General features: G+C 40.0%; 1 protein-coding gene across 4 annotated transcripts in view; it reads right to left on the bottom strand.

The window, feature by feature from the left end:
- lpin2 (lipin 2) overlaps nt 1–14,887 on the bottom strand; it is a 58,676-nt gene that overhangs the window by 20,759 nt on the left and 23,030 nt on the right. For all 4 annotated transcript variants that reach the window (XM_062023758.1, XM_062023760.1, XM_062023762.1 and 1 more), the window contains exons 3-9: nt 14,272–14,367; nt 7,474–7,817; nt 7,290–7,397; nt 4,221–4,347; nt 3,845–4,142; nt 3,679–3,778; nt 588–775 (exon numbers count right to left, since the gene is read on the bottom strand). In XM_062023758.1, the coding sequence (XP_061879742.1) occupies nt 588–775; nt 3,679–3,778; nt 3,845–4,142; nt 4,221–4,347; nt 7,290–7,397; nt 7,474–7,817; nt 14,272–14,367 (1,261 nt within the window). The remainder of the gene's footprint in view (nt 1–587; nt 776–3,678; nt 3,779–3,844; nt 4,143–4,220; nt 4,348–7,289; nt 7,398–7,473; nt 7,818–14,271; nt 14,368–14,887) is intronic.

Raw genomic sequence — 14,887 nt, 5'->3', positions numbered from 1 at the left:
TGAATATTATTAATCGTGTATTTACATGTTCAGTCACTGTGAATGTCCATTTCGCGTGCTCGACTCTCATTTTCAAGAGGATATAGTATCTGAGGTGGTTTAAAATACAAATCCGTGATCCACAATAGAAAAAGGAGAGAGTGTGGAATCCAATGAGCCAGCTTGTACCTAAGTTACGGTCAGAGCGAAAAAAGATACGTCCATCACTGCCTCTCAAGTCCTTCACTGTAACGTTCCTCATCTACGAATCTTTCATCCTCGCTCAAATTAATGGGGTAATCGTCACTTTCTCGGTCCGAATCTCTCTCGCTCCATTGTAAACAACGGGGAATTGTGAGGAATACTAGCTCCTGTGACGTCACGCTACTTCCGCTACAGGCAAGGCTTTTTTTTATCAGCGAGCAAAAGTTGCGAACTTTATCGTCGATGTTCTCTACTAAATCCTTTCAGCAAAAATATGGCAATATCGCAAAATGATCAAGTATGACACATAGAATGGATCTGCTATTCCCGTTTGAATAAAAAAAAATTCATTTCAGTAGGCCTTTCAGGATATATATCTTTAACAGACGCCTTTTTAAGAGTACCTTTGGAGATTTCTGCGTTCTCTGTGAGGCCTCCACACAGCGACAGAGTGACGTCCGGGAGGTCGCTGGCGGAGTCCGAGAGACACTCAGTCCCACTGTCTGCCGCAGCGCTTCCCACCGACTGCGGCGACTGAGAACCGGACGGGATCTCTGTGTCCATCCAGTGCTTACCGGCCGCCTCGGCCTCACTGCGGATGCACAGAGCAGACGGCAACAAATGAGCCTAGAATGAGATTGCGTTTACCCTTTGTGGCTCCGTGCGCTGAGCATTCACAATTCTGTCAGTCAGGACGGCCAGCTTTTGTGACATATTCATGACGTAACTTCAATATTTCAAACAAAAATGTGGTGTGCTAGGTTGACTATATTTTTATTTTGTTATATTCACCAACATCCATCCATCCATCCATCCATCCATCCATCCATTTTCTACTGCTTGTCCCTTTCGGGGTCGCGAGGGGTGCTGCAGCCTATCTCAGCTGCATTCGGGCGGAAGGCGGGGTTCAAATTCACACAATAGGGCCAATTTAGACTTAAATGCTAGAATAATTATGTGTAAGTTATCACACAACTCTTATGCTTAAAGGCCGTTGCTATAGTTATTATCAATTGTGCTGAAGTTGTACTATTCTATCTGTGCAAAGGGACATCGTCTCGTATCAGTGTTGTTTGTGTCCAGAACAATGGTTCTTAACCTGGGTTGGATGGAACCCTAGGGGTTCAGTGAGTCGGCCTCAGGGGTTCGGCGGAGGTCAAAACACACCCGACTCATCGTGTAAATACATACTTCTCCCTATCGGCGTATTACGGCAACAGCAGAAGTCAGACTGATTTGCGGGTGTGTAATTTGTTGTGAGTTTATGCACTGTGTTGGTTTTGTTGTTTGAACAAGGTGATGTTCATGCACGCTTCATTTTGTGCACCAGTAAAACAACATGGTAACACTTTAGTATGGGGAACATATTCACCATTAATTAGTTGCTTATTAACATGCAAATTAGTAACATATTGGCTCTTAACTAGTCATTATTAAGTACTTATTAATGCCTTATTCGGCATGGCCTTATTATAACACTAACCCTAACCAAATAACTCTAAATTAAGTCTTTGTTACTTAGAATATGTTCCCCATACTAAAGTGTTACCAAAAACATATAACTTTGTCTTGAATTTGAAAAAATGTTAGGTTCATTGAAGTTATCTTTCACTAAAGAAGGGTTGGGTGAATGCGCATATGAAACTGGTGGGGTTCGGTACCTCCAACAAGGTTAAGAACCACTGGTCCAGAACATCGAGTGCCGTGACGCAGACAGAGCAGAGACAGGGCGATATCACGAGTGTCAGCACATTTGCATTTCATGAATAATCATATATTGTGTCTAACTGGGGTTGCTGAAATTACCCCACCTCCTTCAGCAGCAGCTTCTGTGATGTAACCAGGGACCTCCCAAATAAATACTGGAGCACGTGGGCTGGACTTTAGAGCGTAGTTTGGATCTGTAACTAGAGCACAGCCCAAAAACGTCTCTCCTCATTGAGCCAAATTTAACTCCGTCTCTGCATGATTCCTTGCTTCTTGTCTGTTTAATAGATGTCATCAGTGTTTGAACCTGACAATTTAGACATCTACTTCAAAAAAGCTTCTAAAATACACTTTAAAGCAGGAGTCACCAACCTTTTTGAAACCAAGAGCTACTTCTTGGGTAGTGATTAATGCGAAGGGCTACCAGTTTGATACACACTTAGATAAATTGCCAGAAATAGCCAATTTGCTCAATTTACCTTTAACGCTATGTTATTATTAATAATTAATGATATTTACACTTAATTGAACGGTTTAAAAGAGGAGAAAACACGGAAAAAATTACAATTACATTTTGAAACATAGTTTATTTTCAATTTCGACTCTTTAAAATTCAAAATTCAACCGAAAAAAAGAAGAGAAAAACTAGCTAATTCGAATCTTTTTGAAAAAATTAAAAAAAGAATTTATGGAACATCATTAGTAATTTTTCCTGATTAAGATTAATTTTAGAATTTTGATGACATGTTTTAAATAGGTTAAAATCCAATCTGCACTTTGTTAGAATATATAACAAATTGGACAAAGTTATATTTCTAACAAAGACAAATCATTATTTCTTCTAGATTTTCCAGAACAAAAATTTTAAAAGAAATTCAAAAGACTTTGAAATAAGATTTAAATTTCATTCTACAGATTTTCTAGATTTGCCAGAATCATTTTTTTGAATTTTAATCATAATAAGTTTGAAGAAATATTTCACAAATATTCTTTGTCGAAAAAACAGAAGCTAAAATTAAGAATTAAATAAAAATGTATTTATTATTCTTTACAATAAAAAAAATAAATTTACTTGAACATTGATTTAAAATGTCAGGAAAGAAGAGGAAGGAATTTAAAAGGTAAAAAGGTATATGTGTTTAAAAATCCTAAAATCATTTTTAAGGTTGTATTTTTTCTCTAAAATTGTCTTTCTGAAAGTTATAAGAAGCAAAGTAAAAAAAAATGAATGAATTTATTTAAACAAGTGAAGACCAAGTCTTTAAAATATTTTCTTGGATATTCAAATTCTATTTGAGTTTTGTCTCTCTTAGAATTAAAAATGTCGAGCAAAGCGAGACCAGCTTGCTAGTAAATAAATAAAATTTAAAAAATAGAGGCAGCTCACTGGTAAGTGCTGCTATTTGAGCTATTTTTAGAACAGGCCAGCGGGCGACTCATCTGGTCCTTACGGGCTACCTGGTGCCCGCGGGCACCGCGTCGGTGACCCCTGCTTTAAAGGGTTGTTGTGCTTGCACACATACACACAGGGAGGTAGCAAGTCTGACAGACAGCACTTTTCTCTTAAATATTTGCTATTTCTGCATGCTTTTTGGTGGCATTTTAACACTGGCCTGTGTATTTGATCAGTGTAGCGTTTGAGTTCAAATGAAACAGACCATCAAGCGGACCGAGACCCATCTATCAGATGGTGAAAAGCGGATCAAACAGAGTTGGGTTCAACCAAACTCGACATGGCGCCCTAACCTGTCACATGATGCTACTTCAAAGTGTTGACGCCAATCTAACCTTTTGGGAAAGTATCTCGCAGCTACGTCGGGCTCAAGTGCCTTCAGGTCATCTAAGTAGATGTCCTCAGGGCCCTGATGGTGGCTCCTCTTAGGGACACCTATGTTTAACAAGATAAATTAGTCAGCATCTTACGAGCGCTCCAGCTAACATCTACCGAGCGTACCTTTCTTTTTAGAGGGCGAGTCACTCTGCTGGCTGGACGGAGTGGAGGTGACCACATTGTATGGCAGGACGTCCACAGGCTCTGTGAGAGTGACGAGACCCTCACACATGGTGGTAGTGGTAGGGGAGCGAGGCTCTGGCTTGACGATGGCGCACACAGAGCAGGACGCTTCCTCTTTTCCCATAAGCTCACACTCATTTTCCATGGCCTCTGAGCTGAGGATGACACGGAAGTGGGTGCTCTCTGAAGGGGTGATGGTCATCGTTTTCATTAATTCTGCTTTGTCCTTTTTTGTGACCTGAGCAAAAAAAAACACTTCAACTCAAAAGCCCAGCCTGGAAGTGTCATCTTGAATGTTGGCAGGGTGCTTTCTCACCCTGGTGGTTTCTGGAAACTCTCCCCAGGTCCACTGCATGTGCGACTCGGCTCTGAGCAAAGACTCTGAGGGTCTCACCACCAGTTCTGAGTCACTCTTGGGCGAAAACGCCTGAGATAAGCTGTGGCTAAAAAGTACAAAGAAAGAAATACATTGAAACCAGTTTATTAGCAGTAATTACCTTTTCCCATCAATTAAAAAGTACACATTCAAATTGATGGGTGGACGCTTACATTGTCTAGAGCAGAGTTTTTCAACCTTTTTTGAGCCAAGGCACATTTTTTGCATTGAAAAACTCCTGAGGCACACCACAATCATTAAAAAACGAAACTCAGTAGCCGATATTGACAATAAAAAGTAGTTCTCGCAATTGTTGGATATAAATTCAAACCATAAACACGCATGCATCACTTTAGCTCTTGTCTCAAAGTAGGTGTACTGTCATGACCTGTCACATCACGCCGTGACTTATTTTGAGTTTTTTGCTGTTTTCCTGTGTGTAGTGTTTTAGTCCTTGTTTTGCGCTCCAATTTTGGTGTTTTTTTCCTGTTTTGTTGGTATTTTCCTGTTTCCTGTCTCATGTCTTCCTTGAGCGCCCCGCACCTGCTTTGTTTTCGCAATCCAGACTATTTAAATTGTGCGGACGCTTTCCTTCTTTGTGGGGACATTGTTTATTGTCATGACATGTACGGATGTACTTTGTGGACGCCGTCTCTGTTCCACACGCTGTAAGTCTTTGCTGTCGTCCAGCATTTTGTGTTTTGTTTACTTTGCAGCTAGGTCAGTTTTAGTTTCGTTTTGCATAGCCATGCCTTAGCTTCAATGCCCTTTTCTGTGGTATAGCTCTGTTGGTAGAGTGGCCGTGCCAGAAACTTGAGGGTTGCAGGTTCGATCCCTGCTTCCGCCATCCTAGTCACTGCCGTTGTGTCCTAGGGCAAGACACTTTACCCACCTGCTCCCAGTGCCACCCACACTGGTTTAAATGTTACTTAGATATTGGTTTTCACTATGTAAAAGAGCTTTGAGTCACTAGAGAAAAGCACTATATAAATATACTTCACTTCTTAGCGGCACTCACCTTTTGTTTATTTTTGGTTAAAGCATAAGATACCTTAGTACCTGCACGCTGCCTCCCGCTGTCGTCTGCATATTGTGATCACGACAACGTGTTTCCGACATCTACAAAGCAATTAACTCCCCGCTGCCACCTACTGATATGGAAGAGTATTACACGGTTACTCTGCCGAGCTCTAGACAGCACCGACACTCTACAATTTTTTGATTGATTGATTGAGACTTTATTAGTAGGTTTCACAGTGAAGTACCGCACAATTGACCACTAAATGGTAACACTCGAATAAGTTTTTCAACTTGTTTAAATCGGGGTCCACTTAAATTGATTCATGATACAGATATATACTATCATATATATACTATATCATCATAATACAGTCATCTCACAAGATAATCATCAGGGTATATACATTGAATTATTTACATTATTTGCAATCCGGCACATTATTTACGGATTATAATTACTTGTGTGCAAAAAATATTTTTAACCCAGTTAGGTGAAATTACATAATCTCCCACGGCACACCAGACTGTATTTCACGGCACACTAGTGTGCCGCGGCACAGTGGTTGAAAAACACTGGTCTAGAGCAGAGTTTTTCAACCACTGTGCCGCAGCACACTTGTGTGCCGTGAAATACCGTCTGGTGTGCCGTGGGAGATTAAGTAATTTCACCTAATTGGGTTAAAAATATTTTTTGCACACAAGTAATTATAATCCGTAAATAATGTGCCGTTGTTGAGTGTCTGTGCTGTCTAGAGCTCGGCAGAGTAACCGTGTAATACTTATACCATATCAGTAGGTGGCAGCAGGTAGCTAATTGCTTTGTAGATGTCGGGAACACGTCGCGTCGTGATCAGAACATGCAGACAACAGCGGGAAGCAGCGTGCAGGTAATAAGGAATCTTATGCTTAAACCAAAAAGAAAAGGCATTGAAGCTTAGGCATGGCTACGCAAAACGAAACTAAAATTGAACTGGCTGCAAAGTAAACAAAACACAAAATGCTGGACGACAGCAAAGACTTACAGCGTGTGGAGCAAAGACGGCGTCCACAAAGTACATCCGTACATGACAATCAACAATGTCCCCACAGAGGAAAGCGTCCGCACAACTTAAATAGTCTGGATTGCTAAAACAAAGCAGGTGTGGGGAATAGCGCTCAAGTAAGACACAGGAAAATACCAAAAAAACAGGGAAAAAAACACCAAAATAGGAGCGCAAGAGAAGGACTAAAACACTACCCACAGAAAAACACAAAAAAAGTCATGGTATAATGTGACAGGTGGTGACAGTGCACCTACTTTGAGACAAGAGCTATAGTGATGCATGCTTGGTTATGCTTTAAAGTCATATCCAACAATTGCGAGAACGACTTTTTATTGTCAATATCGGCTACTGAGTTTCGTTTTTTAATGATTTCTGCTGGTGTTGTGCCTCTGCATTTTTTCAATAAAAAAAATGTGCCTTGGCTCAAAAAAGGTTGAAAAACACTGGTTTTGAGCATTGATTCTCAAACTGTGGTACGAGTAGCATAAAATAGTGGGACGCCTGAACATTAGTTTATTTTATACAAATAAAATATTGGAAACATTATTATTATTTTTTTTTTTTTTAAACAGTCATTAGCCCAAAATTTGCTGAAATTCAATAGAAATGATTTTTTTCTTTTCTGCACTATCTATATTTATCAGTACAAGCCACGAGCTAAATCTCAGGTAGCAAAAACAGTAGTAGTTTTTTGATGTGGTACTTGGTGTGAACATTTAGGAACCATTGGACTGCAGTGCTGTTATTTCCATACTCAAATTGCAGCGGTAATTGTTAACAACATAAGGCACAACTGCCTTAAAAGTATCTCTACTGTTGCACTTGCTGCCCTGCAAGGCTGTAAGACCATACCTTTGTTGTAAAAGTAAAAGAAATGCTGCTCCCTTGTGGTACCACCTGTTATTTTGTGTTTAAGTGTACATTTCAAATTAAGATTCAAACCCACCTATTATCTGCTGCCCAGTCGCCATCAGACAAAGCATAACCATCCAGGTTGTGTCTGGCTGAAGGTAGTTTTGGATCAATGTCTCGTCCTGTGACCCCTGAAGGTGATCTGCATCAAAAGGTGCAAAAAAACAATTATTTCGGCATGAAATGGCCACAAAAGCAAAGACAGAACCTAAATTCACCTGGATATATGTTGCACCAGAGCCTCCTCATCAGAGCTCAGTTCCATCTCAAATATCTCCTCGTTTTGGCCCAAAGTTGAGGCAGCAGGGCTCGCGGCAGCAGCATGTGTGTTGGCAGCGTTAACATTAGCAGCAGTGACAGGCATGGGGGGGGTCAGTTCTTCCCTTCGGGGGTCCCCTTTGTGCTTCTTCCTCCGTTTCTTCTTCTTTTTCGTGGCCACACTGGTGGGGAGGGGAGTCTCCGGCCGATCTTCAAGGCTGGCCGACCTGCGCTCCACCTCTGATATCCAGAAAAGGTTGCTCTCTGTCGGTATGGGGGATGTCGCCAGATGGGCTGGGACAAGCTGCTCGAAGACAGGGTCAGAATGAAGAAACGTACATTTGTTATGATGTCCCGGCCAAATGACAGAAACATGGGTGACATGACAGCTACATTCTGCAGTCTGGTGAGAATCAACGGCACCTGTTATGACAAATAGCGTCCGAAATGATGATGTTTCCTAATAGGGTGACTGTGAGACTGTGTGTATTGTCACCACCTGTCACATCACACCCTGACTTATTTGGAGTTTTTTGGTGTCTTCCTGTGTGTAGTGTTTTACTTCTTGTCTTGCGCTCCTATTTGGGTGGCTTTTTCTCTTTTTTTTGCTACTTTCCTGTAGCAGTTTCATGTTTTCCCACATCGACTTTGTTTTAGCAATCAAGAATATTTAGGTTGTCGCTATCCTTTGCGGGGACATTGTTGATTGTCATGTCATGTTCGGATGTACTTTGTGGACGCTGTCTGCTCCACACGCTGTAAGTCTTTGCTGTTGTCCAGCATTGTCGTCGTTTACTTTGCAACCAGTTCAGTTTTAGTTTAGTTTTGCATAGCCTTTCCTAAGCTTCAATGCCTTTTCTTAGCGGCACTAGCCTTTTGTTTATTTTTGGTTTAATCGTTAGATGCCTTTTTACCTGCACGCTGTCGTCTGCATTAGGGATGGGCGACATCACACTTTTAGGATTCGATACGATACCGATACTTTTTCTTGCATTTTCATCGATACCGATACCGATACCATTAATTTCTTATTGGCAATTTTTGTCAGTCAAAAATATTATTACTATTGTTATTATTTAAGACAAATCACAAGACAAATACAGACCATTTATACCACATTTATTATGGTCAATATATAATAAAAGTAAAATTAAAATAAATAACATAAATATTAAAAATAAATTAATTATATATAATAATAATTATATATTATATAAAATAATAATTAGATATTAGGGCTTTCCAATTAACTGTCAAATCCGAAAATCGCAAGAAGCTGCAGTTATTTTTTAAAGTTTGTAATATAATTACCAATTAATGAAATATGAAATAGGCTAATGTTTTCGAAATGTAAGAAATCATGTTACAGATTAAAACCAAAATCACATTAAATCATATATATCAAGATTTTCTTGGAAAAAAATAAAACTGTAATGCAAAGATGAAGAATCTCCAAATTTTATCTCTTTCTTATCTTGTTTTAAATACTCAAGCAATTTTCAACTAACAGTAAATTCCCGTGTGGAAATGATTTGAATTTAGGATAATCATTTAAACAAAAATATACAGTAAACATTACTAAAAAAAACAAAAACAATGCCTGTTTAAGTCAACAATTGGACAACACTGGATATGCCTGGCTGCATCGCTGTCGTCTGGCTGTGTGTGTGTTGCACGTTGACGACGCTCATTCGCTGTCTCCTGTCACGTGACTGGGCCAGCTCTATACTCTGCCAGGTACAGGGGTGTCCCAGCACATAGTAAGTCATCAAAAACATCTGAAAGTGATGCTTGCACCCCCCACACGCCGTTTTTTTGGTTTATATCGATACTTTTTTCAGAAAAGTGATGCCAAATGAGTAGCGTGTGAGTATCGATATATCGATACCACAGGATCGATACGCACATCCCTAGTCTGCATATTGGGATCACAACAAATCATGTTCCCGACATTTACAAATTTATTAGCTACTTGCTGCCACCTACTGATATGGAAGAGTTATTCATAGTCATGGTTATTCTGCCGAGCTCTCGACAGCACCGACACTCAACAATGGCACATTTGCGGATTATTATCAAATAGGTGAAATTAGGGTTGAGTATCGATTGGAACCGGGACTAACTTTCCGATTCTCCCGGAATCGTTCAAAAGTTTAAATTTCGATTCCTATTTTCAATACCCAGTCAGACGACCGGAAAAAAATATGTCCGCCGAACCAGAAGAAGAAGCCGCTGAACACCAACGAAGAAGCGCCCACCGCCTGAAGTGTTAGCATAGCCGAGCGAGTCAGTCAAGCTCAAGCATGGATAGCGGGCGTCGGCGGTCGAAAGTGTGGCTTTACTTTATAAAAAAAAAATGAAATAACCGCGAAATAACAGAGCTCCATGTCCATCAAGAAACGAGTGGAGAGAGAGCTGCAGATGTACCAGGACGTTCCACCGATACTTATGTCTGACGACCTTGCTACATGGTGGTGGTCCGGTGGAACCAACAAAAGACTTATCCTTTGCTGTCAGATCTCGCTTTCTCCTATTTATGCGTTCAAGCTTCTTCCACCCCCAGCGAACGTGTATTTTCCACAGCAGGAGACACTATCTGTCCAGAACGCTCACGCATCCTGCCTGAGAAGGCGGATATGGTCATTTTCCTAAACAAGAACTGTCTCTGATTTTATACTTTACCTGCTGCTAATCTGGACTGGGTTTTGCAAGTTGTTTCTTATTGTTTATTTGCTTTTCTGCACCAGGTTAGCCCATCAGTGGGAGCACGGTAACATTTTTAAGTACCTGCAGCATCATAAACTTGTGTGTGTAAATGTGTTTTCATGAGGTTTCCTGCAGCATCATACACTTATGTGTAAATGTGTTTTCATTAGGTTTCCTGCAGCATCATACACTTATGTGTAAATGTGTTTTCATGAGGTTTCCTGCAGCATCATACACTTGTGTGTGTAAATGTGTTTTCATGAGGTTTTCAAAAATAAAGCTCTCTTGAGGAAAGTGTACCCCTGGGAAAATGTATCCATAATTTATAATATTTATATTTTATATTAAATTTCATAGACTTGATATTTATATTCTAGTTGAAAACAGCCCTGTGAGGAATTTATAGTAAAGTTCATAAAAAGTTAATAGAATTAAAATTGATGGAGAATGTCAGACTATTTCATTCAGAAAGACTGTAGGTTAGCTAGCTCATTTAAAATATCCTAAACTTTTTTTTGACCCTGCCTCTTAAAAGAATCGGAATCGAAACAAAGAATCGGAATCGGAATCGTTCAAATTCAAACGATACCCAACCCTAGTAGTCACCCTATCGTTAAGAGAGCCTCCTCCCCCGACAGAGGAAACGCGATTAAATTAGCTGATACATGTTATAAAATTGCTGATAACTTATTTGAGTACAAAATACTTCTGACAACTACTGCTAAAACATTGACTTTTTTTTTTTCTTTTTTTTTTCATAAAAGGATGGATATGTTTTTGGCTTCAACATCAACATGAGAGGGTGCCGACCAGTGGTGAGCATAGGGAAAGGCAAGGTGAAGTAACCAAAGGACAACTCTTTTTACAAGTTGGGATCGCTGCACGGACAAACACCACTCAAGTGTCCAAAAGTCACGTGTAAAAAGACAGCCAATCAGAGTTTGTGCCTCACATGAATCTAATTACAGACACACACATCTTTAAACGCACACACAACTTTTAGACACAGATACACACAAATATAATTATGCACACACACACACAACTCTTTCACGCCAGAAACTAACAAGTCATGTGTATTCAAGAACTCCTTCATTCCGCACTCCATCCAGCTGTATAATCACTCACCATACAGCATTTGTCTATTACCTGACCACATCTATGTTATCTACCTCTCTTTTAGTTCATAATGTAGATTTTCTGCCGGACCTACTCTTTATTTTATGCTTCCCTTTTTTTGCTGCAGCTGTTACATATATCGTAATATTGTACATGGTTATTGAGATTTGTTATAGCCATCCATTTTCGACTGCTTATCCCTTTCGGGGTGCTGGAGCCTATCTCGGCTGCATTCGGGCGGTAGGCGGGGTACACCCTGGACAAGTCGCCACCTCATCGCAGGGCCAACACAGATAGACAGACAACATTCACACACTAGGGCCAATTTAGTGTTGCCAAACAACCTATCCCCAGGTGCATGTCTTTGGTTATATATTGTATATAATATATCAGCATATATATTATATACTGTGTATATAATATGTAAATATTACATATATGTTATATTTTATATTGCTACTATAGTACATTTTTTATCTACTTTCTACCTGTATATACTTGTTCTTATGCTATCTGAACTCACTATGTTCACTGCTCGCTGTACATATCCTACAAAGTCAGACCTCCACTGTTACAATGTCCCTTTCTCAGATTATATAATTGTTGATGACTGAAGTGCTGATATCAACCAAAATAATAAATAATTCAATGTATGTACTCTAATGATGAACTTGTGTGATGACTGTATTATGATGATAGTATATATTTGTATCATGAATTGATTAACGTGGACCCCGACTTAAACAAGTTGAAAAACTTATTGGGGTGTTACCATTTAGTGGTCAATTGTACGGAATATGTACTGTACTGTGCAATCTACTAATAAAAGTCTCAATCAATCAATCAAAAACCTGTTGTTTTCGCTCTCTTTTGGTGCCCTTGTGTGCATTATCCTTTCCATCCTTACCCTTTCCATCCTTTGTAACCGAGCTACTGTGTGGAACAATTTCTCTTGTGGATCATTAAAGGCCTACTGAAATGAATTTTTTTTATTCAAACGGGGATAGCAGATCCATTCTATGTGTCATACTTGATCATTTTGCGATATTGCCATATTTTTGCTGAAAGGATTTAGTAGAGAACAACGTCGATAAAGTTCGTAACTTTTGGTCTCTGATAAAAAAAAAACCTTGCCCCTACCGGAAGTAGCGTGACGTTGTCAGTTGTTCACTCCCTCATATTTTCCTATTGTTTTCAACGCAGCTAGAGCTATTCGGACCATTACCCCATTAATTTGAGCGAGGATGAAAGATTCGTGGACGAGGAACGTTAGAGTGACGGACTAGAATGCAGTGAAATACATGTTTTTTTTCGCTCTGACCGTAACTTAGGTACAAGCTGGCTCATTGGATTCCACACTCTCTCCTTTTTCTATTGTGGATCACGGATTTGTATTTTAAATCACCTCGGATACTATATCCTCTTGAAAATGAGAGTCCAGAACGCGAAATGGACATTCAGTGCCTTTTATCTCCACGACAATACATCGGCGAAGCTCATGCTAATCAGCATAAGCTAACGTGATAGCATCTGTCTCAAATGCAGATAGAAACTAAATAAATAAATCCCTGACTGGAAGGATAGACAGAAGATCAACAATACTATTAAACCATGGACATGCAACTACACGGTTAATAGATCTCAGCCTGGCAAAGCTTAACAATGCTGTTGCTAACGACGCTAAGGCTGACTTAGCAACTTAGCAACCGGACCTCACAGAGCTATGATAAAAACATTAGCGCTCCACCTACGCCAGCCAGCCATCATCTGCCCAGCTCATCAACACCCGTGCTCACCTGCGTTCCAGCGATCAACGGCGCGACGAAGGACTTCACCCGATCATTCGTGCGGTGGCCGGTTAGCATCGGCTAGCGCGTCTGCTATCCAAGTGAGTAATCCTTGTTGTGTTGCTACAGCCAGCCGCTATACATCGACCCACCTACAACGTTCTTCTTTGCAGCCTCCATTGTTCATTAAACAAATTGCAAAAGATTCACCAACACAGATGTCCAGAATACTGTGGAATTATGAAATGAAAACAGAGCTTTTTTGTATTGTATTCAATACTTCCGGTTCAATGATTGACGTCACGCGCATACTCATCCTCCGAAGGCTTTTTCAACCGGAAGTGTGGCGGGAATTTTAAAATGTCACTTTATAAGTTAACCCGGCCGTATTGGCATGTGTTGCAATGTTAAGATTTCATCATGGATATATAAACTATCAGACTGCGTGGTCGCTAGTAGTGGCTTTCAGTAGGCCTTTAAAGTTTGTCCAAGTCTAAAAAGACAGCTAATCGAGAAAATAGGGACATACGGCTTTTTTTTTTTTTTTACCCACTGACAAATCATAATACAGACACAACTTAAAATGGCTTTGATTACAAACACACACATTGAGATAGAGACACACAGATTAGTACAGACACACAAATTGGACTACAGACGCACAGATTGAGATACACATTTGCAAAAAAAATTGCTACAATAACACTTCCATACGTTTGGAATTTTCTCTGACTTGTGATGTTTTCTAACCTGTGACATCAGCGGTTATTTCCATTATGGTAGAAATCAACCAAAAGACCTTGCAGTTGACTTTGTAGTCAATAAACTCCTTTTTCTCCATCCTCTTGTTGTGGGGAAAACTGGCATGGTACATGCACATGGAAGCGTATAGTTTTCACTTGTATTTGTCAGTAGACTCGCTATGGAAGTACTCAAATCTACAACATGGATGACGGAGAGAAGACGCAGTCGAAGTGCAGACACGTAAATAACAGAACACAAAACGGCACATCCTGAAGAGACGTTCAGAAAACGGCTTGAAGATAGTCTGTAAAACAATCTATTCAGAATTTGGACCAAAAAAAAACACATGTAAACCACAAGGAAGCGTTTTAGATAAAGAAATCATAATCTCTCATAACTTACATTCAGCTGCTCGGCTTCCTGTACGAAGAAAGCTTCGCCGTTGTCCCCGAGTTTCATTTGCAATTCTACAGGCTCTCCATTCACTTCGATGTCAATCTAGAACAGGAAAAAAACATTTGAAAACCACTGAATATGGTTCAAGTACATCAGGCACATTTAGCATTCCTCCTATGTGACATTGCAACTCAACATAAAAAAAGACTGACAAGGTTTTCTACCGACTGAGTGCTCCAGAAATTCAACACCACAAATTTAAACCAGGTCACGTCTGTACCTTGCCTCCCACCCGAGTGCAGCTGGGATAGGAACAAGTGGTTTAAAATGAACGTCCTGTCCGAAACTATATTTGATACTACTGCAGCACATTCATTCATTAGTGACGCCCCGCCACAAATAGATTTGGCATAACCTGTTCGCCCTCGTCCATAACCACATTATAATGGCAAAGTAGCTCGTCACTACAAAGTCCACACAGTAGATTACATCGCAACTTGGCTTCTTAACGCACTTGTGTTTCCTGGTCTGCCAGAGAATAAAATTTCATAGCAGGAGCATCAGTGTTGCTATATTTAGCGAGTATTTAGCGTACTGGACACTTTGAGACCAACATGAAAGC

Source organism: Entelurus aequoreus, linkage group LG16 (genome assembly GCF_033978785.1).
Source record: "Entelurus aequoreus isolate RoL-2023_Sb linkage group LG16, RoL_Eaeq_v1.1, whole genome shotgun sequence".
In the NCBI taxonomy this organism is placed as follows: Eukaryota; Metazoa; Chordata; class Actinopteri; order Syngnathiformes; family Syngnathidae; genus Entelurus; species Entelurus aequoreus.
This window is presented reverse-complemented; position numbering and strand designations above follow the sequence as displayed.